Below are 27,984 nucleotides of genomic sequence, written 5' to 3'. Positions count from 1 at the left end.
CCTAATTGTATTTGTATGAAATTTAGCTGTTTAGCTGAGAGACTCCAAATGGACAAAGATTTGACGCTGGAAAAAGCCGTGAACCAAGCCCGGCAGTCAGAAGTCATTAAAAGGCAGCAAACCGATATAAGAGGGGAAAAGAAAGCGGACCTAGATGCAGTGTCAGTGAAATACAAGAGAGAAAAGCATTCTACATACAAAGCCCCAAGTCTACCAAAACACAAAATGGCTAAATCACCAAATGAGGGTCAGTGCTACAGATGTGGTAGAAGCCCAGCACATGGCAAAGGACAGTGCCCAGCGAAAGATGTAACCTGTCATACATGCGGTAAAAGAGGACATTACAGTAAAGTATGCAAATCTGTTAAAAATATACATATGATTGAAACAGAGAAATGTAATGAGACACCTATATTCCTTGGTTCAGTACATGCAGGTTCAGATCCTTGGTATGCAGACATAACCATCAGAAACCACAAAGTCAGATTTAAAAGAGACACTGGAGCTGATGTTTCTGTTATCCCAGCCCAGATGTACTTTTGTATAAACCAAAATGAAACAGAGCTTTGTAAACCAGATAGACCATTGATTGGACCAGGTGGCACTCCACTCAATGTTTTAGGTATGTGCAAAGAAACACTGTGTAAAGGTGAACAAAAGATTCAGGAAAATGTGTATGTTATCAGAGACTTAAACATGGCGCTGTTAAGTAGGCCAGCAAGTGTCAAACTAAACCTTGTGTCTAGAGCAGATAGCATAGACATTAAAATGTTGAGTGAGAACTACCCTAAGTTATGTCAAGGGTTGGGTTTAATGCAGCAACCTTATACTATAAAGTTGAAACCTGATGCTGTGCCTTTTTCCCTTTCCACACCAAGACGCGTTCCCATTCCTTTGTTGGGAAAAGTTAAAGAGGAACTGGAAAGAATGGAGTCAATAGGGGTGATCAGCAGAGTTGAAGAGCCAACTGAATGGTGCTCAGGTATGGTCCCAGTGCCTACTAAGAGTGACTCAGTGCGCATATGTGTCGATCTCACCCACCTCAACGAAGCAGTGTGCAGAGAAAAGTACATCCTGCCTTCAGTTGAACAGACACTTGGATCCCTGACTGGAGCAAAAGTCTTCAGCAAGCTCGATGCAAACAGAGGCTTCTGGCAGGTTCCATTGGCACCAGAGTCAGCACACTACACAACATTCATTACCCCATTCGGACGCTTCCATTTTAACAGACTTCCGTTTGGAATTGCCTCAGCCCCGGAGCATTTTCAGCGGAGAATGTCAATGATTCTCAATGGGCTGCCTGGTGTGGTTTGTCACATGGATGACATCCTCATCTGGGGGAAGGACCAACCGGAACACAACGCCAGACTTCACACAGTGCTAAACAAACTTCAAGCGGCCGGTGTCACGCTAAACATGGACAAGTGTGAACTGAGCACGCTACAGGTGAAGTTCCTGGGACACATTTTGTGTGCTGAGGGAGTCAGACCAGACCCGGACAAAGTAAGAGCTGTGAAAGCAATGAAGGAGCCGTCAAATGTCAGTGAAGTGCGTAGCTTTCTTGGAATGGTTAACCAGTTAGGAAAATTTATCTCTGGTCTGGCTGAAAAAGACAAGCCCCTGAGAGACCTGCTGTCAAAGAAAAACCAGTGGGTTTGGAGCTATGCGCAGCAGAACGCTTTTGATCAGTTGAAAAACGAGCTGGCATCCACTCCCGTCTCACACTCTATGACCCGAACAAAGACTTGAAATTGTCAGCAGATGCCTCATCTTATGGACTTGGAGCAGTCCTATTCCAAAAGGAGAGTGAGGAGTGGAGACCAGTAGCATATGCTTCATGTTCCTTAACAGAGACGGAGCAGAGATATGCACAGGTGGAAAAAGAAGCGCTTGGATTAACGTGGGGATGCGAAAGATTCAAAGACTTTCTCATCGGGAGACATTTTTCCCTAGAGACTGACCACAAGCCACTTGTCTGCCTGTTGGGACAACAAGCACTAACAGAACTTCCACCCAGGATTCAACGGTTCAGACTACGGCTCATGAGGTACAGTTACTCTATCTCACACACCCCAGGAAAAGCACTTCTCACTGCGGATACACTGTCACGCGCACCTGTCAATCAAGAGACAGACTCTAAAGCTACGGAGGAACTACTAAATGATACAAACATCTATGTGAACGAAATAGTCAAAAACCTACCTGCTAGCTCGACATATATCACACAATTAAAAGAAGAGCAAAAAAACGACAGTGTATGTTCGGAACTCATGTCATTTTGCCAGAGAGGCTGGCCAGACTACAGCCGTCTCATAGGTCCAATCAAAGCATATTGGCCACACAGAGACACGTTAACAGTCCATGACGAACTGTTACTGAAAGGCACTAGACTTGTTATTCCTACCACTATGCGCAACCAAGTCCTTGTAGCTCTTCATGAGGGACATCAGGGCATGTCAAGGTGCAGACAGAGAGCGAAAGAGGCAGTGTGGTGGCCTGGTTTGAGTAGCCAAATAAATGAGCTTGTGAAAAACTGCACCACATGCATTAAAGAACGTGTCAATCCAGTGGAGCCTTTACTGCCCAGCGAGCTTCCAGAGAGACCATGGCAAAAAGTAGGTGCAGATCTTTTTACACTCAACAACAGCAACTACGTACTTCTGGTGGACTACTATTCCAGATTCGTGGAGATAGCTAAACTGACACCCACTAGATCAGAAGACGTTATAGTACACCTAAAGTCAATTTTTTCCAGACATGGTATTCCGGAATTCTTCTACAGTGACAACGGACCTCAGTTCTCTAGCCAACAGTTCAAAGATTTTGCCTCAGCCTACGGTTTCAGACATGTAACCAGCAGTCCAAGGTTTGCACAAAGCAATGGTGAAGCTGAGCGTCATGTCCAAACTGTAAAGGGACTACTCAAGAAGGCAAAAGACCCGTATCTTGCACTTTTAGCTTACAGAGCGACCCCTTTGGCTAATGGATATAGCCCAGCTCAACTTCTAATGGGGAGAAGACTTCGGACTCCAGTGCCCCAGCTCCCTTCGTTACTTGTTCCCAGTCTACCGAACAAGGGCTTTGTGGCGTCAAGGGAAGGAGAGATGAAGTTAAAGTACAGTGAGGGGTACAACAGGAGACATCGTGTGAGAGATCTTCCTCAACTGTCACCAGGACAACCTGTATGGATCACGGACACTAAGAGTGAAGGGACTGTCATTTCTTCTCACTCAGCACCCCGCTCTTACCTGGTTGAAGGTCCTTCCGGAGCCATCAGGAGGAATAGACATCATCTACTGCCAATGCCGGAAACTACACCCAAGATGGCAATCCCAAGTACTCCTATCAGTCCAACAGAGGATACCTTACCAACACCAAACATAAGTGAGTCCCCTGTCCAAACTCCAAAGGCAACAAGTCCTGTCAGAACAAGGTTTGGCCGTGTTGTCACAAGGCCACAAAAACTGGATTTATAAGCATGTATGTTAGAAAACAAAAAGGGAATGTTTAAGAGTGGTGTGATAAGAAAAGAAAAAGTTTTTCCTTCATGCAGAATTTGTACGTCTTCATGTTTGCAAAGAAAGGGGGATGTGGTGTTAGGTGTTTGTACTGCTGTTTTATTCTGAAGGGCCAAACAGGAAGTGGGGGTTGGGGGTGTTCCAGTGATGTTGAATGGCTGTGAGTTTAGAAGAATATGAGACGCAAATAAAGACCGTCTAGTTGCTCTACAAAGTGTTGTTTGAATCTTTACGCCCGAAACGCGACAAGTATCACCTCTTAAGTTTGTGTGACGTTGCAATGTTGAAAGGGGACATTTTGAACATTTAACACTTTGATATTTAACTGTGCAAGATCATTTGAATTATTTTGAAGACATTAAAATCTTTTTTGAAGAACGTACTATTGCAAATATTGTGCATTTGCTTCTCTTTAGCTTTTCTTGTCAACGGCAGTGCAATAAAAACATTTTCCTAAAACTATTGCATTCAGGGTGACGATTCACAAATCCTCTAACCAATCAGAGTGGACAATGTTTGCTTGTCACCTGGTCGGTTTGCAGGTATGATTGGGCCGTATATTTGCAAAATACAGCCAATTACGTGAGTGTAATTCGCCTCCAACTTTGCTGGTCAACAACATAAAAACGTCCCAGTGTCTTCCGCTAGAGGGCATCCGGGACCTCACTCAAATGACATCATCATTACGTAGCAGGAAGTAAACCGACTAGCTTTTTCGATTCTTCATTTTCATGCCGTTATTTTCTTTCGGTCTTGCGCGAATGTGCTTGCGCTATTCTATGTGCGCGATGTTATCCATTCACCGTTTGCCTCCCGGACCCGGATGTTGTTTTCGCGATCAGCGAACGGCGTGGGTGATGTTAGATTTTTTTTTCCTGTGGGCGCGCGCCCCTACTGGAAAAATTCCTGGCTACGCCACTGCGTTTGGGCGTCGGGTCATGTCCGTCAACTGTGTGCCAAATTTGAACACGCAGTTCGATGACCAAGCCAGCTTTTTGCATGCATGGGTCACTTCATATTTTGTTCTGTTTATTTACTTCAACTTGATGTCATGCCATTGGACAACAGCGCTTCAAACCTTTGTGGGGTTTTTCGCTGGCGTTCCTTCATAATGCGCATCATAGCCTCAAATACTATGCTGTGAAAAAGTGGAGTGGCTGCATCCTCACAATGAGCATGAACACATTTAAAGTGCAGCATATTTGTCATCGGGGGCGCATTGTTTTCCTTCAAGAGACTAAACACTCTGATGTGGTGCCTTATTGTGCCTGCTGTGAGGCCACATGTATAACAAGTCTGTCGCCGTGGGCATACGTGCACTATAGTCAACGTGTGCCATGATGTTGCACTTGTTTCAGTGTTAGGGGCTCTTCTGCATTACGAGCCCTTTGTTTCTTCAACTAGAAGCTTCCACCAAGGCACCAATGTGACATTGTTTATGTGCAGCTTGATCCCAGTGTCCTTTGCCTTATGAATCAGTACTTGGGGAAGATACTCGTATTTATTCTGTTCTTTTTCTCTTCATTATCGTTGCAGAAGTCATACTTTTACTCAGTTAGGTATATTATTATTTAAAGTACCAAATGTATTAACAAGTTATGGCTGGTAACCATACAGACAGCTCAGATATTAACATTTTTTTAATTGATGGTTTTATGTAACTTTGTATTCGTGTTTGCATCCTTGAGTCAAATACCAAGATTTTTTTTTCATGTGAAGCTTCAGTGTCCAAACATCACCGTTCAGTCACACACGAGCCAGAGGAGAGGACAAGGAAGAGGAGCTCATCCGGAAAGTATTCACACGGCTTATCTTTTGATAGATATTTTTATATTACAGTCTTACGGTGGGGCACTGGTTAGCACGTCCGCCTCACAGTTAGGAAGGTGCGGGTTCGATTCCACCTCTGGCCCTCCCTGTGTGGAGTTTGCATGTTCACACCGTGCCCGCTTGGGTTCTCTCTGGGCACTCCGGTTTCCTCCCGCATCCCAAAAACATGCATAGTAGGCTGATTGAGCACTCGAAATTTCCCACAGGTGTGGGTGCGGATAGCTTTTTGTCTCTGCGTGCCCTGGCAACCAGTTCAGGGTGTCCCCCGCCAACTTCCCGATGCCTGCTGGGATAGGCTCCAGCACGCCCGTTTCCCCCATGGGGACAAGCGGTATAGAAAATGGATGGATTCCAGTCTTAATCCTCAAAATGCTACGCCCAGCACCCCATAATGACAACAACAACAACAAATCATAAGGCATTGTTAGCACATAAGGCTGGCTGCGTCACTTGAGGACAATCACTCATCTCTGACCTGAACTACTTTCATTCATTGATAATGGAGGCCACATTACTCATTCTGTTCCACTACCCAACTCTACATGTCTCAGAGATCTACTGACAGTTCTTTGACAACATCTTTGGTTTGTGCTCCGATATGTACAGTCAACTGCAGAATCTCCAAACAATCAATTGATGATTTCTTAGTATTTCCATTCTGGGGTGTTGTGTGTGGAGTTTTCAGGAAAGAAATCAATCAGATCAATTGCAGAGGCTGAATCCTAACAATATGTGTAAAAATTGAAGTGCTGTGAATATTTTCCGGAAGAACTGCAAATATGTATGTACAGTATTTGTTCAACCTTTTTTAGGTTAGATCTCCGGCGATATTTGTGGTTTCCTCTTGGAGGCAACCAGATCTCTTATTTGGTCTGCCTTTAAAAAAAAAAGAAGAAGGAAAAAAATACAGTTGATACACAATGGATTTGTTGGGAGTACACGCTTTCCATTGTCCAATGATCTTCATTCACCAAATGGTTGTATGTAAAATGTGAATTTGTCACTGAAAGTCCCTTGAAGTGTAGCACATCAAAATATCATGATGGGTTCAGATTCGGAATATAGAAAATATTTTTAATCCTGCTTTGTTAAATTCTCCAATTCCAACCGTGAGGTTGTTTCAGTGTCCCACACACTAGGGGAAAAAAAGGTCCATCTAAGTACGCTGTAGATAAAGGGACTTATCACTAGTGTGGGCTTCCTCCCCCCCGCCCCCCCTTATCTTTTCTTTTTACATTTGTTCAAGGCAGCACAAACAAAGATGCTCGCTTTGTGTGAATGTTTGCAATTTGAACATGGCTGAGATTGGGCGATGGATCTTTATACCGAATTCCCCCTTTCTCGGTGTGTGTGGGCTGCAATCGTTGCAGTTAGTGTTATTCCAAAAGTATTTGTGTACTTTCAAAGTTATATATATATATATATATATAAAATATACTGTTTTGTATTGTGGGATTTGTTTTAGTTTCTGCATTTTAGCTGAAATACTCCATTTTATTTTCGTGGTGTCTTTTTTCTTTGTAAATTGAACAGCGTCTCCTGTGTAACAAATTTCTACTGCTTGACTGTGCTCCTTTATTACATTTATAATTTCATTTTCATCAAAGAGCCGATGTCCTGTATTGACTGCAGGCTTGCGTATATATTTGACTTAAAGAGTTTTGTTGTATATTGTAAAAAAGAAAACACTTAAACAAAAGGACAACATTTGTGGGATGTGCAGAAAAAGACAAATGAGTAATTTATCATTTAAAACCTGCATGCAGAAGGCTGAGAGTCATATTTAGAATAACAAATGGCAGTGCCTTTTTTTTTTGTACTCTGAGACATTTACCCCCGATGTCCCTAATGTAATAATCTTGTTTTTTTTTTTTTCTTGTTTTTTTTTATCAACTTTAAAAAAAAGTGATTTCTTTTATGAGGAAATCAGTGGATGCTGTGCTGGGCCGTGTTCACACTGCAGATCCATTTATCTTTCAAAGTCTTTGTATGTGTCATGCTTTATGCTGCCGTGTAGACTTTACTTGTGCAGGCATGTTTTTAATTGATAAGGCGGGATACACGTGGCTCTACTGACTTAGAGCTATGTTTTATTTTTTAAAATATATTTGTAACGTTTTTAATCAACATTCTATCAAGGCATGACAAGGAACATTTCTTTGACTTTTGATTGGCCCAATTCTAGGAGTAAATTCACGAGATGAATACTAATTGAAACTTCGCTGTGTGAACTCAACCAGTCAGTCACCTTCACTTGGAGTCGCCGTGTTAAAACTAGGGATGGGCGGATCGATACCAAAATATCGATATATCGATCCAGGCTGCTCATTTTTGAGTATCGATCTTCCTAGCTAAAATATCGATACTTACAATTATTTAATAATATTTTTCCTCATTTTTTTTTTCTGCTCCAATTTGACGACTTGCACTCATGCTAGCACTACTTTTCCTTCCGCCTGCTGCACCGGCGTGTCCTGCTCTGCTCCCGCCCCCTTTTCTCACAAGCCAAGCCCTCCTCCTCCGCCCCCCGTTCCAATCCAAACAAACAACACAAGAGAAGTCTGGTTTGGGGATATTATATTTTACTTAATAACAACGAGGCAAAATGTGAAATATGTCAAATATATAAAGTTTTCCCCTTTTCAATTTGTGGTCGAACGCCATACGTTTTATTTGTAACTCCACTTCCTATAAACAACACTAAAGTATTACAATATTAAATGTAAGTATCCAGTGGCTTTACAAATTGATAGTTTTGCTGCTCATGACGATTAAGCCCTGCATCTCTGTTGGTACCATGTCTCTTTTTAGATTATACTAAAAGACAAAACTTTTTCCCAATAACAGAGAGAGAGAAAAAAGTAAAGAATAGCTCCTTTTTATTAAAGTTATGTGGTGTGCAAGGACTGGAGTCGGAGGCGGAGTGGTACATGACGGTGCCAACGGCAGTTGTTTTAATGACATTTATAATTATCTTCTCGCAACCACGGGCCGACTCTTTTTCCCTTAGGAAACTTAGGTTCCAGGTGAATTATGTCAACCCACTACAGTTATACTATTAATATGCATCTTCCACTAATGCACTAATGTCTAAAAAGGTTAATAATTCATGTACATGACGTAATACTTTTTTCTACAAAATTCAATAGATGACTCTCCAAGAGCAAGAATGCCACTGCATTTAAATTGTTTTTTTGGCGGGAAATTACACTTCCGGTATCGATATCGGATCGAATATCGGGTATTTTGGGTAGGAAATACTTGGTATCAGATCGATTCCAAAATCATTGGTATCGCCCATCCCTAGTTAAAACCACTGCTTTATAGATGGACTAAAAATGCCGCTTACTAGCAGTAGCGAGAAGTGAAGCCACCGGCGGCCATCTTGCGTTGCCACCCGCTGAGCGCACCTTGTACACGTTGATTTTACCACAGCACGGTCCCGTTATTTTGTGTTTTTACGCAGTGTGTGGTGTACGGTTGCACCAATATGTCTTGAAAGAGCGCGACATGCTGATTTCACTGTTAAAAATGCAATTAGTATTAATTTTCTCTGAGAAGGTGTAGCTCTGAGTGCTACTTGAAGATTAGTCTGCAACGTGCTGTAAGAAACATCAACAATAAAACGAAGTCAAAACCCATCGGAAAAAAAATCAATGAGAAATATAATCCCAATCCCTGTAAATCACGCTTCATGATACTCTGATCATATACTATTGATGGTCGATGCAAACGAGAGGCTTGCATTACTTCATTCAGGGATCCTAAGGTAAAACGCACCTATACCAGTCTTTTCAGTGGAAAAGGTAACATGTCAGTACCAGTGGCAATGTAAAATAGCTGCCCTCTGGCTTAAGCCTCAAGGGGCCATTTGTTAGTCCATTCATTTATGTCAATGGTAATGACCGCCTGTCCACTTCCTGTTTTCTGTAGGTACTTCCTTGAAGTTCAGAATTATTCTGGTCTGTACAATATATGTACTTGTGTGTGTTTACGTGTGTGTATATATGTGTGCGTGAGAGAGAATTTGTATGTCTGTGTGTGGATGCATTCAAGTGCTTTTATTGTCTTGCTGTAATTTGTTGAGACATACCAGAATGCTGTGATTTGGAATGCCCTGTTATCCATAAAAAAAAAGTTATAAGACTTCAAGTTTGTCTGTGTGGTTCTGTTGTTCTCAAACCAGCCATGGCGTTTAAAAAGACGCCATTGTCAAAAATCTGTTTTGTTCAGAAAATGTCATACACGAGATTTCATACTGTATATTTGCAGTGGCATACCGACTACCACCATTGTTAAGGGTTGTTGGAAATAACTGACTGTTAGGGTTTGCAGAATATCTTCATCGTATGATTATGTTGGAATGTAACCTGTAATAATTTAACTAATTTGTCCTGTCTAGACAAAATTAGTTTACCAAAGTGCTAAGATCATTTCAACTTATTGACTAGCTGCAGAGGAAGCAATCAAAGTTGCTTTGTTTACAGAACGTCGTAAAAGGTCCCCTGCTATGCTTTGATCAGCAGGGGACCGTCTTCACCCCAACCTGTGTGTTCCCAAACCCCCACTTTCAACCCCACTTTGTTTCTCTCAATAAATAAGCGCCTGACGAGGCCTGAGTCAGACTTCATTCGACCATCGCTGTGAGCACAGCGACGAGTGAACTCTCCGCCTGCAGGTGCCTAAAATGACTAACTTGACTCCAGTGTGGTTCTTGCAAAATAAGTTAGAGTGAGCACCACCCTAACACTGACCATAAACATGTCACTAATGAGGGGGTCTGAGGAATAATACGTGATTAAAGTGGAGACTTTAAGGTATATCTTTTGAACGTTTTCCCCCAAATCAGCTTTTCAAGGATGTTTCATCATTGTTGTGGCACCCAGTCGGGGCACGTGCAGATGGTCACCACGGGGCTAGCACGGCGAAAGTCTGTTCCGACGAGCACGAGGGACCGGACTCCCCACAGGGGTTGCGGCTGCAAGGCCAAGGCGAGGGACCCGGTCATCACTGGCCGGATAAGCAGGAAGCCGTCGTAGAGTTACGCCGGTCTCGACGGATGATCCCGGTCCCAGGAAGAAAAAAAAAATAAAGAAAATAAAATATCCGATCCGAAGTGATACCGAGGTGCGGTAGAAGGCACCAGCATCGCCGAATGGACAAAAAGACAGAAAGAAAAAGGAGAAAAGAAGGAAATAAAGAGGAAAAGAGAGAACACTGCTGGCAAGCAGCCACTCACGGCGCGTTACCAAAGAGAAACTTGTTGTTTGTCTTTGGTCAACAAAAGACAGACAATTGTGTGTAGGTGAAAAATACTATATAAAGTATAATAATATAAAGTACCTGAAAGCAAAGTATCTGAACCAGAGGCACAACTACCTGCTTTCTGAGTGGTATGCAGAACCCCTCCAACCCCTTTATTTTTTTCTTATAAATTGTGTTTACTTTCATCATCAGCCTCAACAAATGGAAACACTTGCACTCCAATGTGTGTGTGTGTGTGTGTGTGTGTGTGTGTGTCTCATTTGTGCCCATGTGTATTGGAAGGTTGCTCAGTTCTGTGTACTGCAGGGGTGTCACACTCCAGTCCTCGGGGGCCGCATTCCAACATGTTTTCCAAGATTCCCTCGTTAAGTGCTCCTGTGTCAAACGTTAGGCTCCTGCAGAACGTGAAAATGAACTGATCTTTTCACTCAGGTGTGTTTAACAAGGGTAACTCGGAAAACATATTGGAGCGTGGCCCCCGAGGTCTAGAGTTCGACACCTCTGGTGTATTGTATCTGTCCCCTTGAATGAGCAGTCATGTTTATATCAAACAATAAGAGTATTTACACATATATGACCATGAAAAAGTATATGAATTTGTATAACAGAATGTGTACACGTTGCTGTTTCTCCCACTCCTGTATGGAGTTTGCATGTTCTCCCCGTGCCCGCATGGGTTTTCTCCAGGAACTCCGGTTTCTTCCCACATCCCAAAAACATGCTTGGTAGGCCAATTGAGCACTTCAAATTGCCCCGAGGTGTGAGTCCGGATGGTTGTTCGTCTCGGTGTGCCCTGCGATCGGCTGGCAACGGATAATTCATTCATACATACATATGAGCGTACCTGCCGATCGTAGGGCACAATAAGAGTATATGCCCTTCGCTTTAAAAATATCTGGCGCCATCTAGCGTTGTAAATAGGTATAATGTTTAGACCCCGAATGTAAGATGACCCCCACTTTTTTAGTCTTATTTCAATGCAAAAAAACCCGTCTTATATTCGGGCCAGTAGGGTAAGTTATTTAGGGTTGGATTGATTCAGACGGAGCACTACTGAAGGCCTCGGTGTGAAATGCACAGCCCGCCACTTCATACGCACACTGGTGGCCAAAGCCTTCAATGTCAAAATTAGGTCTGGTTTTAGTGTATGTGATCTGTTTGATTAATTTGAGGTTAATGCTGTGGTATCTGTTCTGCCCTGAAACTTGTCTGTTTGACTGTATTATATTGGTTTATATTGCATTTGATAGATAGACCTTTATTTTGAAGGCGATGTCTAGCAGGAAGTCGGCCGTAGGCGATGTCTAGCAGGAAGTCGGCCGTCGGCCGTTTTATTTTAATCACAACAAGCCGTGTGCAGCTAGTGCTAGTCAAGTGTTCGTCCATGGTCATCCTTGTTTCTGTTTGTGCCTTCGACATCATCGTCTGTAAGTTTCCATTTATACCTTAAAGCTCTATCATATTTTCGCATTATTTATGAGGAGTCTTTATTGTAAGTATGAATGTTTATGTCGTATTTTTTCTGTATTGCTTCTCAGTTTTACTCCATGTTTTGGGAGAACACTGCAATAAAAAGGAGCTTTGGAAGCTATACCCTTACTCAGTGCTACCTTAGCAGGAGTTAGGCTTACTGCTGAATTGGTGTTAGAAACACACTCAAGGAGAGCAGGAAAGTATCAAATGAACTAATGATAATTTCGATCTATTTGTATGTCTTGACGTGAAGAAATTGACAATAAAGCAAACTTTGACTTTGATATGGTGTTTGTGATACTTAACTTACTTGTGTCATAAAGGTTGGGAATTACATCAGTGTCTGCTTTAATGTCAATTTCTTTAGAAGCCAAGACACACAAAGAAATCGGAATTACGTTCCCACTCTCCCACGGTGACAAGACATAGTACACAATATACATACAAGTAAACAACACCAAAAAATAAAACCAAGAAGGCACAAACAATGAATAAATAAGAGTGATCTCATGGATCTCCATTTCTTAAAGTGTATCACATGACGCGTGTCATCATTCATCATCGTTTAATATCATTTGACATAATTCCATATGATTCAATACTTCTCCACATCATTCCACATTGTTCAAAACGTCTTGACAAAAATGGGGGCAAAAACCTTAAGATAAACATGAAAAGCTGAACAAAACTAAAACCTAAACACTAATAGACCCTACGCAATTTGCCCTGAATATTAAATATACTACTGTTAAAAACCACAACTAGAAACAAAATTAACACCAAGTATAATGAAAACTACAAAACTATTATCATCCCGAGACCAGTTCACGATATTATCATCGATGCAAAAATTCATGAAGTTTGCTCAAATTGAAAGTGAAAACTTCACGAATCATTACTTATCTCCCCAACACTCTCAGAATGCCCAATGGAGACTCTTTGGCCACAAACTGAGCATGAAAAAGGTTTCTCGGCAGTGTGGATTCTTGTGTGCCTTTTTAAATGGTTCCTCTGAGAGAAATTTTGGCCACAAACTGAGCATGAAAAAGGTTTCTCGCCAGTGTGGATTCTTGTGTGCCTTTTTAAATGGTTCCTCTGAGAGAATTTTTGGCCACAAACTGAGCATGAAAAAGGTTTCTCATCAGTGTGGATTCTTGTGTGCCTTTTTAAATGGTTCTTCTGAGATAATTCTTGGCCACAAACTGAGCAGGAAAAAGGTTTCTCGCCGCGCCCCGGTTGAAAAAAAATCAAGCTTTTTCGATTCTTCATTTTCATGCCGTTTTTTTTCTTTCGGTCTTGCGCGAATGTGCTTGCGATATTCTATGTGCGCAATGTTATCCATTCACCATTTTCCTCCCGGACCCGGATGTTGTTTTAGCGATCAGCGAACGGCGTGGGTGATGTTCGATTTTTTTTCCTGTGGGCTACGCCGCTGATTTATTCATATAAATGCCGGTCCGCGAAAATATTTCTGACATGTAACCGGTCCGTGGCGCAAAAAAGGTTGGGGACCACTGACCTAAGTGATCATAGGCAACGTTATTTGTAGTACTGCTTGGTTGCTGTACAGAAGTGCTGGTCGCTTTCATGAACGTGGTAGCTAGCACAGTGCTAACTTTATGCTATTTAGCTTGAGTACCCTCGACGAATGTTGGCTCTCAAATGAGCCATCATCACATGCTGGTTCTTGCCCGGACCAAGAGTAATACTGTACTGTGGGAATACTCAAAGTCGAGGATTAGCAGTGATGGTTGCAGGCAGGCATGCTCCCGATTTTCAGTCTCAATGCCTTCGTACCGAAGTCAAATTTGGCACGCTCAAACATGGCCAATAAAATTCTTGAATCATGCACTCTACCAGATGATAACGCGTAATCTACCAGATGATAACGCGTAATCACGTTTGCTAAAACAGGTCCGATCTACATGAAATGTGGTTATGTGTGTATTGGATCGCTTTAAGTTCAAGTTGTAAACAAAACATGTCGAAGTTGACGCATATTGCGTGTTGTTTGAGATGTCCGTCGTTGAGAAAGAAAAACAAAGATTTATTGGCAGGATCTTGGGTTGTATAATGGCGGTCAGTACACGTGGCAATCCAGCAGACCAAACAACAACCCCCACCTTCCAGGTGAGAAGGTTTTGTACTGTCCGGAAAAGGCGGGAAAGCAAAAGGATGTCCTTATAAGGCAAATTTCTGACTACTTGGTGTGGTCACCTGACCATTTGGTATCTATCTATTGGAAGCTTACGCAGCTCTGTGTGCTGATTGAGCAGTCATGTTTATATAAATGTCGTTGTACATGTGACAATGACAATAAAGATCGATTCTATATGAAATAAGAAGATTTACACACATATGAACATGAGTTTGTCTAACCTGACCATGATTTGCGCCTGCTATTTTCATTTTGTTAGGAATTCCGAGGTACATAGGCGTTGTAGAACAATGCGAGCGACTCGCCGGTCTTTTGCTAAGTTTATTTTCTTGCCAAACTATCTAGCACAACACAAAATACTATTGCGTAAATACGGGATAACCTATATTTCAATTACTTCAACAAATAGCTCGCTTGCCGCTGTTCTAAAGACACTTTTGTTAGCCAAATATCGTTGAACCAGTTTTGTGATTGCAGTGGGAAAATGTCTGTAAGGACCACAGCAAAGTACGTGAAGGAAAAGGACCGCAGTCGTCGACAACTGGAACATCTTTGGCTGCAGCCTTATGTTGTGTTGCGCAGAGCAGGTCAGTACACGTCTAGTTTCTATTATGAATTCTATCGAAATCATTTGTCGTATGCCGATTGAAAAAGCGCCTGTACCGTTTTTTGGCCAGTTTCTCTTCAACTAACTTTCATTGTTAATATGTGTTTGTCCTGTTTTGCAGACATCAGTGAAGCTATTCATCCTAAGCACGAGGAGCCAGACCGCACTCGCATTAAAGAGGAAGATGTGGGCAAAGAGGTCCACCACGTCAATGAACAAATGGAGCAGAAGTTTCTTTGCTCTATAAGAGAGGAGGAAGAGCCGGAGCGGCCTTGTCAGAAAGAGGACGGAGAGGACTCCTGCGACATCAAAAAGGAGGAGGAAGATACCTGCGAGATGCCATTGACTGGTGGACTTGTGAAGCGTTTAGATGAGGCTCAACGTGAGGTGAGCAAAGGGGCGGAGCCTCCAAGCTGCAGCTCAAGTCCACATATGACCAGAGAAGGTGATGGAGACCACTGTGGGGGATCACAAGCAGCTCCACTATCAGATAGTGATGACGTCTTGTCACATGTTCCTGCTGCTGCGTCTGATGATGACTCTCACAACAAACACAGGCAATGTTCTCACTGTGGAATTTTTTTCCGTCATAGCAGTAGGTTGAAACAACACATGAGAATGCACACAAGAAACAAAAACTTTTCCTGTTCAGATTCTGGCAAAAAATTCTCTCAGAGTGGATCTTTAACAATGGACGCAAGAATCCACACTGGTGAGCAACCTTTTTCATGCTCAGTTTGTGGCCAAAAATTCTCTCACAGGGGAAATTTAAATAGGCACACAAGAATCCACACTGGTGAGAGACCTTTTTCATGCTCAGTTTGTGGCCAGAAATTCTCTGAGAGGGGAAGTTTAAATACGCACACAAGAATCCACACTGGTGAGAGACCTTTTTCATGCTCAGTTTGTGGCCAGAAATTCTCTGAGAGGGGGAGTTTAAACACGCACACAAGAATCCACACTGGTGAGAAACCTTTTTCATGCTCAGTTTGTGGCCAGAAATTCTCTCTGAGTGGATCTTTAAAAAATCATACAAGAATCCACACTGGCGAGAAACCTTTTTCATGCTCAGTTTGTGGCCAGAAATTCTCTCTGAGTGGATCTTTAAAAAATCATACAAGAATCCACACTGGCGAGAAACCTTTTTCCTGCTCAGTTTGTGGCCAAAAATTATCTCAGAAGAACCATTTAAAAAGGCACACAAGAATCCACACTGGTGAGAAACCTTTTTCATGCTCAGTTTGTGGCCAAAAATTCTCTGAGAGGGGAAATTTAAATAGGCACACAAGAATCCACACTGGCGAGAAACCTTTTTCATGCTCAGTTTGTGGCCAAATGTTTTCTCAGCGGGGAGGTTTAAATGTGCACACAAGAATCCACACTGGCGAGAAACCTTTTTCATGCTCAGTTTGTGGCCAGAAATTCTCTCGGAGGGGAGATTTAAACACGCACACAAGAATCCACACTGGCGAGAAACCTTTTTCATGCTCAGTTTGTGGCCAAAGATTCTTTGAGAGGCGAAGTTTAAATACGCACACAAAAGTCCACACTGGTGAGAAACCTTTTTCATGCTCAGTTTGTGGCCAAAAATTCTCTCAGAGGGGAAATTTAAATACGCACACAAGAATCCACACTGGTGAGAAACCTTTTTCATGCACAGTTTGTGGCCAAAAATTCTCTCAGAGGGGAAGTTTAAATATGCACACAAGAATCCACACTGGTGAGAAACCTTTTTCATGCTCAGTTTGTGGCCAAAAATTCTCTCAGAGGGGAAGTTTAAATATGCACACAAGAATCCACACTGGTGAGAAACCTTTTTCATGCTCAGTTTGTGGCCAAAAATTCTCTATAAAGAGAAACTTAAACAGTCATACAAGAATCCACACTGGCGAGAAACCTTTTTAATGCTCAGTTTGTGGCCAAAAATTCTCTATAAAGAGACACTTAAATAGGCACACAAGAATCCACACTGGCGAGAAAGTCATAAGCATAACTTAAACAGGCATACAAGAATCCACATTGGTGAGAAACCTTTTTCATGCTCAGTTCGGCCAAACAGTCTCTCAGGGTAAACTTAATCAGGCACGCAGGAGCCCACACTGGAGAGAAACTTTTTGCCTGCTCAGTCAGTTGCCAAAGAGTCTCTATTAAGAATTCTGAGTGTTTTGGAGAGATGAGCAATGATCCATGAAGTTCTCACCTTCTTTTTGAGCAAACTTTATGAGTTTATGCATCAGTGATAGTTCTATTCTAGTATGCACCTTTTGATTGAGATGCTGAACTCCTTTCATTTAAGTTCGATTCATTTTAGTTTTACCTATGAATTTGAAAATAAAGTTAACCGGCCTCGGGATGATAATAGTTCTGTATTTTTCATGATACTTGAAGTTTATTTGGTTTTTAGTTGTGTGTTCATACTTAGGGCAAGTTGCTTTGTTCTTATTAGTGTCGGTTCAGGATTTTGTTTTGTTCAGCTTTTCATGTTCATGCCTGGAAAGCGGACTTTAAACCGATGATGATGATGATGTGGATCAATAAAAGGAAAGAGTGTTGGACATCCCCCATTTTTCTTCAACAGTTTTTTTTGTTACTTTACCTTACTAATATGTTAAAATGTACTCGAGATGTATTAAGACATTTCATTAAAGAGTTTTTTACTTCACAGTATTGACGTCTCAACCTAATTGTATTTGTATGAAATTATTTTTAAATTATAGGATCCTAATTAGGACTATTAATCTTCTGTCATATGATGATGATAGAACTTTATTTATCCCACAGCGGGGAAATGTACTTGTCACAGCAGCGTACAAGAATGCAAGACTGCAAGTGCCACATTTTAAAAAGGATAAATAACAGACAAGGACAAAGACAGGTGCCACTATTAGCAGTAGAAACGAAATATATTTACCAAAAGGTGCATTTCCCTCGCCGCATAAATCCACAAAACGCACCATCTCCCACCGCAACATCAAGACTGTAAACCCAATCTTGCTTTGCCAGCTCTTATCCTCTGCTCTTCCCTCCGACCCCACTTCTTCCTCCCCTGATGACCTTGCCACCATGCTCAACAACATCCTTTCTGACTCCCTTGATTCCCTAGCCCCCTGGAAAACTTCCTCTGTTACATTCACTAACTCTGCCCCTTGGTACACACCGGAACTCCGCACCATGAAACAGACTGGCCGTCAACTCGAACGCCTCTACAAAAGAACCCGCCTCACCGTCCATGCCGAAACCTTTAAACAACACATCGCCTCCTATCGTGATGCAATCTTGGCATTATTTTTTACCCCACACTGTCCTTTCAACCTCATGTCAGCTCAGTTGTCAAGACCTCCTACTTCCACCTCCGACGCATCGCTAAAATCCGGCACTGCCGCTGAATCTCTCATCCACGCCTTCATCTCATCCCGGCTTGACTACTGCAACTCCCTTCTCACTGGAATCACTGCTCACTCACTCCATAGACTTCAACTAGTCCAAAACTCTGCTTCCCGCCTCCTTACCCACACCCGGTCCCGTGAACACATCACTCCTGTTCTCCACTCTCTTCACTGACTCCCCATGAAGGAGCGAATCATCTTCAAGATACTGCTCCTCACTTTCAAAGCCCTTCACCACCTGGCTCCCACGTACCTATCCGACCTCCTTGTCCCCTACTGCCCCAACCGTCCCCTCCGATCCTCCAATACTTAACGTCTGACGTCCCAAAATCCAAACTCAAATCCTTCGGTGACAGAGCCTTCTCCTGCACATCACCCCGACTCTGGAACTCTCTCCCCCAGTCTGTCTGTGACTCACCCACACTCCCCATATTTAAGTCCCGTCTAAAAACTTACCTCTTCTCCCAAGCTCATGACCTCCCCTACCTATAACTGGTTTCCTCTTCTTAAGTTTACCCGATTGTTTCCTCCCCGTCCCCCTCCCCTCATGTATGGCTTTGCCTTGTTCCCTGTAAGCGTCTTTGGGTTTTTGAAAAGCGCTATACAAATTTAATGAATTATTATTATTTTAAAGGCGCAGGGGCGTTACATGAATCTAATTGACCGTTTTTTCCTTGTATAATGCGCAAATTTTAACTAATTTATTGTCCTAAAATCTGGGGTGCGCATTATACATGGGTACAATTTTTTTTAATTTTTATTTATTTATTTATTTTTTTAAGAAAGTCATGGTACAACAAAACCAACAATAGGACTGACCGACAAAGTCGTGGAACAAAAAGACAGGGTGACATTACCAAAGACAGGAACAGAAAACAAACAGACATCATGACAGTAACACATGCAATGATCCAACGGTGAGCGAGGGGCAGACAGGACTGAAATACAAAACACGTTACATCGATTGAGGTGACACAGGAAGAGAGGGGCGACGCGAACAGAAACTATGGCAACCTAGACACATAGCAAAACTGGGGACGAGACATGACAAATCTCCCTCGAAATAAAACTTGAAATCACCTTTCTTCTTGTTGTCAATCGCGCATCGTATTCAGCCATCCTGCCCAACACACTTAGTCAGTAAAATTCATAATTGGCGACACATCGTTTGATGCGATGGTGCAATCCTTGATGGTGTGTTATTGTCAAATATTGTTTGTTTTTTAATCTCCATCGCGGACCGGACGTCATACGGAGGCCGCCATTACAGATGCGCAAAACGGATGCGCAAGACACGTCAGCTATATAAAGAGCGAGAGTTGTTTTCTTCCTATTAGTTTCAATTCACAGTTTAATTAGCAGTTTCAATCAGCAAATAACAAAATGCGTATTACAGGTCGGTCATATTTTATTTCACAACACTTTGCCTTGTTCCTTTCGTCTCTGCTGTTCACTTCAAACACGCTCCATACGACCGCAATGCTCTTGTATCAGACAAGGCTTGCTCGATCACCTGCTCGTTTGCTGTCACAATGTACCCTACACAAATCCGAAACATTTGTTGCGGCTCCGAGTCACGACGAGGGGCAAGTTTTGGTTTCCAAGGGTGTTTTTATTCCTCTTCAACGTCTCTCCCATACAGAGCCGCCTTTTTCACGTCCGCACGTCTTTTTCACATGTGCGCACTGAGCGCGGTGGTGCCTTTACGGGCAGTCGGAGAAATCAACGCCAACAAAAAAAATTACATCCAGCCTAGTTAAGACCATACCAAAGACTATAAAAATGGGATCCATTGCCTCCCTGCGTGTGTGACGATCATTGGGACTTAAAAAAAAAAAAAATTGGGTGCGTATTATACATGGGTACAGGCTTTTTTCCAGCATCAACATGCCATTTTTAGGGTGCGTATTATACATGGGGGCGCATTATACACGGAAAAAAACGGTATTACTATTACGTCTACAATACTCTTGAAACCCTCATTTGAAACATCAGCCCTTTCATAAAAGCACAACCCAAACTATAAACCCTAACCACCTCCTTCCTGGTTTCAGACCCAACCTTAAAACCCAACCAACCCTGACTTGACAGTGTAACTACAGAGTTCAGCTCTTAAGTTTGTGTGACGTTGCAATGTTGAAGGGGGAGGACAGTTCAAACATTTAATACTTTGATATTTAACTGTGCAAGATTATTTGAATTATTTTGAAGACATTAAAATCATTTTTGAAGAACGTAATCTTGCCAATATCGTGCATTTGCTTCTCTTTAGCTTTTCTTGTCAACGGCAGTGCAATGAAAACATTTTCCTAAAACTATTGCATTCAGGGTGACAATTCACAAATCCTCTAACCAATCAGAGTGGATGGTCTTTGCTTGTCACCTGGTCGGTTCGCAGGTACGATTGGGCCGTATATTTGCAAAATACAGCCAATTACGTGAGTGTAATTCGCCTCCAACTTTGCTGGTCAACAACATAAAAACGTCCCAGTGTCTTCCGCTAGAGGGCATCCGGGACCTCACTCAAATGACATCATCATTACGTAGCAGGAAGTAAACCGACTACAACAAAACCGCGCGTGGTTGAAATCCTCAAACAGAAGCGCGTCGCCTTCCATTCGGCTGCATCCGGATAAACACGCAACGTATGTGGTGGATCAGTAACATTAGTTACACGACAACCGCAACGACGAAAGAGGTAAGTTGCGACCTAAGTGATCATATGCAACCTTATTTGTAGTACTGCTTGGTTGCTGTACAGAAGTGCGGGTCGCTTTCATTAGCGTGGTAGCTAGCACAGTGCTAACGTTATGCTATTTAGCGTGATTAATCCTCGACGAATGTTGGTTCTCAAATGAGCCATCATCACATGCTGGTTCTTGCCTGTACCAAGAGTGATACTGTACTGTGGAAATAGTCAAAGTCGAGGATTAGCAGTGATGGTTGCAGGCAGGCATGCTCCCGATTTTCAGTCTCAATGCCTTCGTACCGAAGTCATATTTGGCACGCTCAAACATGGCCAGTAAAATTCTTGAATCATGCACTCTACCAGATGATAACGCGTAATCACGTTTGCTAAAACAGGTCCGATCTACATGAAATGTGGTTATGTGTGTATTGGATCGCTTTAAGTTCAAGTTGTAAACAAAACAAGTCGAAGTGGACGCATATTGCGTGTTGTTTGAGATGTCCGTCGTTGAGAAAGAAAAACAAAGATTTATTGGCAGGATCTTGGGTTGTATAATGGCGGTCAGTACACGTGGCAATCCAGCAGACCAAACAACAACCCCCACCTTCCAGGTGAGAAGGTTTTGTACTGTCCGGAAAAGGCGGGAAAGCAAAAGGATGTCCTTATAAGGCAAATTTCTGACTACTTGGTGTGGTCACCTGACCATTTGGTATCTATTGGAAGGTTACGCAGCTCTGTGTGCTGATTGAGCAGTCATGTTTATATAATTGTCGTTGTACATGTGACAATGACAATAAAGATCGATTCTATATGAAATAAGAAGATTTACACACATATGAACATGAGTTTGTCTAACCTGACCATGATTTGCGCCTGCTATTTTCGTTTTGTTAGGAATTCCGAGGTACATAGGCGTTGTAGAACAATGCGAGCGACTCGCCGGTCTTTCGCTAAGTTTATTTTCTTGCCAAACTATCTAGCACAACACAAAATACTATTGCGTAAATACGGGATAACCTATATTTCAATTACTTCAACAAATAGCTCGCTTGCCGCTGACCTAAAGACACTTTTGTTAGCCAAATATCGTTGAACCAGTTTTGTGATTGCAGTGGGAAAATGTCTGTAAGGACCACAGCAAAGTACGTGAAGGAAAAGGACCGCAGTCGTCGACAACTGGAACATCTTTGGCTGCAGCCTTATGTTGTGTTGCGCAGAGCAGGTCAGTACACGTCTAGTTTCTATTATGAATTCTATCGAAATCATTTGTCGTATGCCGATTGAAAAAGCGCCTGTATCGTTTTTTTGCCAGTTTCTCTTCAACTGTAACTTTCATTGTTAATATGTGTTTGTCCTGTTTTGCAGACATCAGTGAAGCTATTCATCCTAAGCACGAGGAGCCAGACCGCACAGGCATTAAAGAGGAAGATGTGGGCAAAGAGGTCCACCACGTCAATGAACGAATGGAGCAGAAGTTTCTTTGCTCTATGAGAGAGGAGGAAGAGCCGGAGCGGCCTTGTCAGAAAGAGGACTCCTGCGACATCAAAAAGGAGGAGGAAGATACCTGCGAGATGCCATTGACTGGTGGACTTGTGAAGCGTTTAGATGAGGCTCAACGTGAGGTGAGCAAAGGGGCGGAGCCTCCAGGCTGCAGCTCAAGTCCACATATGACCAGAGAAGGTGATGGAGACCACTGTGGGGGATCACAAGCAGCTCCACTATCAGATAGTGATGACGTGTTGTCACATGTTCCTGCTGCTGCTGATGATGATGACTCTCAAAACAAACACAGGCAATGTTCTCACTGTGGATTTTTTTTTCCTCATAGCAGTAGTTTCAAACAACACATGAGAATGCACACAAGAAAGAAAAACCTTTCCTGTTCAGATTCTGGCAAAAAATTCTCTCAGAGTGGATCTTTAACAATGCACGCAAGAATCCACACTGGTGAGCAACCTTTTTCATACTCAGTTTGTGGGCAAAAGTTCTCTCGGAGGGGAAGTTTAAATATGCACACAAGAATCCACACTGGTGAGAAACCTTTTTCATGCTCAGTTTGTGGCAAGAAATTCTCTGAGAGGGGACGTTTAAATACGCACACAAGAAACCACACTGGTGAGAAACCTTTTTCATGCTCAGTTTGTGGCCAGAAATTCTCTCTGAGTGGATCTTTAAAAAATCATACAAGAATCCACACTGGCGAGAAACCTTTTTCATGCTCAGTTTGTGGCCAAAGATTCTCTCAGAGCGGAAGTTTAAATACGCACACAAGAATCCACACTGGCGAGAAACCTTTTTCATGCTCAGTTTGTGGCCAAAGATTCTCTGAGAGGGGAAGTTTAAAAAAGCACACAAGAATCCACACTGGTGAGAAACCTTTTTCATGCTCAGTTTGTTGCCAAAAATTCTCTGAGAGGGCAAGTTTAAATAGGCACACAAGAATCCACACTGGCGAGAAACCTTTCTCATGCTCAGTTTGTGGCCAAAAATTCTCTCAGAGGGGGAATTTAAATACGCACGCAAGAATCCACACTGGTGAGAAACCTTTTTCATGCACAGTTTGTGGCCAAAAATTCTCTCAGAGGGGAAGTTTAAATATGCACACAAGAATCCACACTGGTGAGAAACCTTTTTCATGCTCAGTATGTGGCCAAAACTTCTCTGAAAGGGGAAGTTTAAATAGGCACACAAGAATACACACTGGCGAGAAACCTTTTTCATGCTCAGTTTGTGGCCAAAAATTCTCTATAAAGAGAAACTTAAACAGTCATACAAGAATCCACAGTGGCGAGAAACCTTTTTCATGCTCAGTTTGTGGCCAAAAATTCTCTATAAAGAGACACTTAGATAGGCACACAAGAATCCACACTGGCGAGAAACCTTTTTCATGCTCAGTTTGTGGCCAAAAATTCTCTATAAAGGGAAACTTAAACAGTCATACAAGAATCCACACTGGCGAGAAACCTTTCTCGTGCTCAGTTTGTGGCCAAAAATTCTCTCAGAGGGGAGATTTAAACACGCACACAAGAATCCACACTGGCGAGAAACCTTTCTCATGCTCAGTTTGTGGCCAAAAATTCTCTCACAGGGGAAATTTAAATAGGCACACAAGAATCCACACTGGTGAGAAACCTTTTTAATGCTCAGTTCGGCCAAACAGTCTCTCAGGGTAAGCTTAATCAGGCACGCAGGAGCCCACACTGGAGAGAAACGTGTTGCCTGCTCAGTCAGTTGCCAAAGAGTCTCTATTAAGAATTCTGAGTGTTTTGGAGAGATGAGCAATGATCCATGGAGTTCGCACCTTCTTTTTGAGCAGACTTTATGAGTTTATGCATCAATAATAGTTCTATTCTAGTATGCACCTTTTGATTGAGATGCTGAACTCCTTTCCTTTAAGTTCAATTCATTTTAGTTTTACCTATGAATTTGAAAATAAAATTAAGCGGCCTCGGGATGATAATAGTTTTGTATGTTTCATGATACCTGAAGTTTATTTTGTTTTTAGTTGTGTGTTCATATTTAGGGCAAGTTGCTTGGTTCTTATTAGTGGTGGTTCAGGATTTTGTTTTGTTCAGCTTTTCATGTTCATGCCTGGAAAGCGGACTTTAAACCGATGATGATGTGGATTAAAAAAAAAATGAAATAGTGTTGGATATCCCCCATTTTTCTTCAACAGTTTTTTTTGTTACCTTACTAATAACATGTTAAAATGTACTTGAGGTGTATTAAGACATTTCATTAAAAAGTTGTTTACTTCACAGTATTGACGTCTCAACCTAATTGTATTTGTATGAAATTTTTAAATTTAAATCTAAATTTTAATTATAGGATCCTAATTAAGACTATTAATCTTCTGTCATTTGATGATGATGACGATGGTAGAACTTTATTTATCCCACAGCGGGGAAATTTACTTGTCACAGCAGCGTACAAGAATGCAAGACTACAAGTGCCACATTTTAAAATGGATAAATAACAGACAAGGACAAAGACAAGTGCCACTATTAGCGGTAGAAACGAAATATATTTACCAAAAGGTGCATTTTAAAGGAGCAGGGACGTTATATGAATCTAATTCATCACTATTACGTCTACAATACTCTTGAAACCCTCATCAGCCCTTTCATAAAACCACAACCCAAACTATAAACCCTAACCACCTTCTTCCTGGTTTCAGACCCAACCTTAAAACCTAACCAGCCCTGACTTGATAGTATCAGCTCTTAAGTTTGTGTGACGTTGCAATGTTGAAGGGAGACATTTTGAACATTTAATACTTTGATATTTAACTGTCCAATATCATTTGAATTATTTTGAAGACATTAAAATCTTTTTTGAAGAACGTCGCCAGTGTGGATTCTTGTGTGACTTTTTAAGGTTCCCTTGTGAGAGAATTTCTGGCCACAAACTGAGCATGAAAAAGGTTTCTCACCAGTGTGGCTCCTTGTATGAATCTTTAGACTTCCGTTCAGTGAAAATCTTTGGCCACAAACTGAGCATGAAAAAGGTTTCTCGCCAGTGTGGATTCTTGTGTGCCTTTTTAAATGGTTCCTCTGAGAGAATTTTTGGCCACAAACTGAGCATGAAAAACGTTTCTCGCCGGGCCCCGGTTGAAAAAAATCGAGCTTTTTCGATTCTTCATTTTCATGCCGTTTTTTTCTTTCAGTCTTGCACGAATGTGCTTGCGCTATTCTATGTGCGCGATGTTATCCATTTGCCTCCCGGACCCGGATGTTGTTTTAGCGATCAGCGAAGCGTGGGTGATCTTCGATTTTTTTTCCTGTGGGCGTGCTCCCCGACTGAAAAAAATCCTGGCTACGCCACTGGATGTTCGGCTAACAAAGGCGGCTTTTGGACAGCGGCGCGCGAGCTATTTGAACTCAGCTAAGAGAACGATGGCGAAGATCTTCAGCGCATGGAGAGACGAGCTCATCTGGACACGTGAACTTCAAAGACCGGTCATCATCGGGTAGGTGACGTCATGGCCACGGAGGTGACATTGGTGATGTGCACTCCAGTTCTTTAAGTGAACTGCATCTTTAGAATCAGTTAACTCAAAAGATTCGTTCAAACGAATCGTTCGACGAGTCGTCCCCGCCCCCACATACACACTGACCCTTCTTTCTTTCTTTTTTTTTACTTCAATAACACACAACTACAGACAAAAAAAACAAGTAATCACATGGTAATGTCAACAACGGCAACGCACACATTTTTCTCTATATTACAACATCCCGTGGAATCAACCCATATAGTACGTCAAACAATACAATTACGCATAAATATATAATAATAATTGTCTCGGGTAATTCACACGTTTCTTTCTATAATACAACACACACACTGATTCGTTGACAACAGTGTCTCACCCTGTCGTGAACGGGATGTTGCGTCACTGTACGGAAAATTACGTCACTGCTTGAAAAGTCCCTCTTTCATTTAACGCTCGCTGCTGATTGGTCGTTCGCGAAGATTCACGAGTGAGTGACAGACAGCTTTGCTGCTATGCCATTGCCAGTCGACACAAGTTATGCCGACATTGCTGTTTTAATTTTGTATTTGTTGGCTTGAAGTTGATGGTGTTATTATACCAAATGTGTTTGAATAAAAGGTTGAAAAAAAAAAACAACGTTATGCCGACATTTGTTATTTTGGGGGACACCAACTCATATAACCATGTAAAACACATACATATTGTCATATAAAGCAGTTAACCCAGTGCTTCTCAAATAGTGGGGCGCGCCCCCCTGGGGAACAGGCTTTTTTTTTGGCAGAACTAGAATAAAATGTAATTGCGCATCTACTACAGCAGGCGGCAGTGGCGCTCTCATTGTTACTTCTGTCACGTTTGCGACAGTCAACATTTTACGACTTACAAGACAAATTAAGATAGTCACGGTGGGGAGGGGGGGGCGCGAATAGTTTTCTTCTTGCTAGGGAGGGGCGTAACAGAAAATAATTGAGAAGCACTGAGTTAACCCAATGTCTGATTTTTGTTTTAATTGGAGAATATAAAAACAAGGAATAAAACAAAACAAGTTTTAATATAAATGTCTATTAAAATAATAATAATAATAATTATTATATTAAAATAATAATTATTATTATTATATTAAAAGTAAATTTCAAACCAGCAATCGAATGTGAAATTGCAGTAGATATATTGGATAATATTTAGGCGTATAAATGCATACACGTCATTTAAAAACTACTATGTTATGAAATAAAGATTCCCCAAAGAGAAGCATAAGCTACCCGTTTTGGCATAACGGCGCGTCCCTTCATGCAATAAAGTTAGCCGTTAGCTTGGAGAAAACGAGCATTTTCTTGTTTTACGGCGAGGTGGCATCAGCTTCAATGGGCATTACCGATACTTACTGGTTGAAGTCATATGAACTGAAAAAACTCTCGTTCACTGAAAGGATTCGTTATTTTGAACGAATCGTTCACTTACGAGCCAACACTAGCGGTTACATGAGTGACAGGACGCATATCAGAGCCGCTCTGTGACTTTAGAATAACTGCCACCCTCGTTTCATATGCAAATGTTATGATGCCACACAGACTGTTGTTAGTTACCCGAATAATCTTAAATGTTGTACAGAGGCTGAGATCAACCAGAGTCAAATTCGCTGTTTGGCATGCGCAAACTTGGTCAATAAAGCTGATTCTGATTTTATTATGACTTCCATAAGCCTTCACATGCATTACAACACTAAACAATCCATGCCCCATTTAACTTCAACTACAGCAATAAAGTGGCAGTGAAAATGCATAGTCAATTAGGAAAATAATATCTTGGCTTTTATTCCTTCTGAGAATCGTCTTAACCTAAAAATTTCTAGCTAGGAGTGTTTTAAGAACATTGTCAGACAACTCTGAGCAAGTAATGGACACAAACTCCTGCAATGAGGTGTGTGGTCATCATTTTAAAAGCTGTCATTGGATCTTCTTCTGCTGCTTCTCTTTCTTCTTCTATTGATTTTTAACTTGGCAGCTACCAAACAACCTAATGGCGCATTACCGACATCAGATGGTGTGATGTGTGGATCCTGATT

The 27,984-nt window shown here is 41.9% G+C and overlaps 2 protein-coding genes across 2 annotated transcripts; both read left to right on the top strand.

Moving 5' to 3' along the window:
* Nucleotides 1–11,943: 11,943 nt before the first annotated feature.
* LOC133152855 (gastrula zinc finger protein XlCGF57.1-like) lies at nucleotides 11,944–17,439 on the top strand. Its single transcript, XM_061276798.1, has 3 exons — nucleotides 11,944–12,040; nucleotides 14,722–14,831; nucleotides 14,973–17,439. The coding sequence occupies exons 2-3, from the start codon at nucleotides 14,729–14,731 to the stop codon at nucleotides 16,754–16,756; spliced, it is 1,887 nt and encodes a 628-aa protein (XP_061132782.1). The 5' UTR covers nucleotides 11,944–12,040; nucleotides 14,722–14,728; the 3' UTR covers nucleotides 16,757–17,439.
* Nucleotides 17,440–20,795: 3,356 nt separating this feature from the next.
* Nucleotides 20,796–26,729, top strand: LOC133152856 (gastrula zinc finger protein XlCGF57.1-like). Its single transcript, XM_061276799.1, has 3 exons — nucleotides 20,796–20,935; nucleotides 22,039–22,148; nucleotides 22,292–26,729. Exons 2-3 carry the CDS (start codon nucleotides 22,046–22,048, stop codon nucleotides 24,064–24,066), a joined length of 1,878 nt encoding a protein of 625 aa, XP_061132783.1. The 5' UTR covers nucleotides 20,796–20,935; nucleotides 22,039–22,045; the 3' UTR covers nucleotides 24,067–26,729.
* The last annotated feature ends 1,255 nt before the right edge of the window (nucleotides 26,730–27,984 follow it).

The sequence above is a fragment of the Syngnathus typhle genome, linkage group LG4 (genome assembly GCF_033458585.1).
Source record: "Syngnathus typhle isolate RoL2023-S1 ecotype Sweden linkage group LG4, RoL_Styp_1.0, whole genome shotgun sequence".
Classification (NCBI taxonomy): Eukaryota; Metazoa; Chordata; class Actinopteri; order Syngnathiformes; family Syngnathidae; genus Syngnathus; species Syngnathus typhle.
Note: the sequence above shows the minus strand (reverse complement) of the source record. Positions and strands in the feature narration are given on the sequence as shown.

Coding starts and splice junctions, on each gene's coding strand:
- LOC133152856 (XM_061276799.1), top strand. CDS start 22,046: ATGTCTGTAAGGACCACAGCAAAGTACGTGAAGGAAAAGGACCGCAGT. Junction 22,149..22,291: donor TGTTGTGTTGCGCAGAGCAG/GTCAGTACACGT, acceptor CCTGTTTTGCAG/ACATCAGTGAAGCTATTCAT.
- LOC133152855 (XM_061276798.1), top strand. CDS start 14,729: ATGTCTGTAAGGACCACAGCAAAGTACGTGAAGGAAAAGGACCGCAGT. Junction 14,832..14,972: donor TGTTGTGTTGCGCAGAGCAG/GTCAGTACACGT, acceptor CCTGTTTTGCAG/ACATCAGTGAAGCTATTCAT.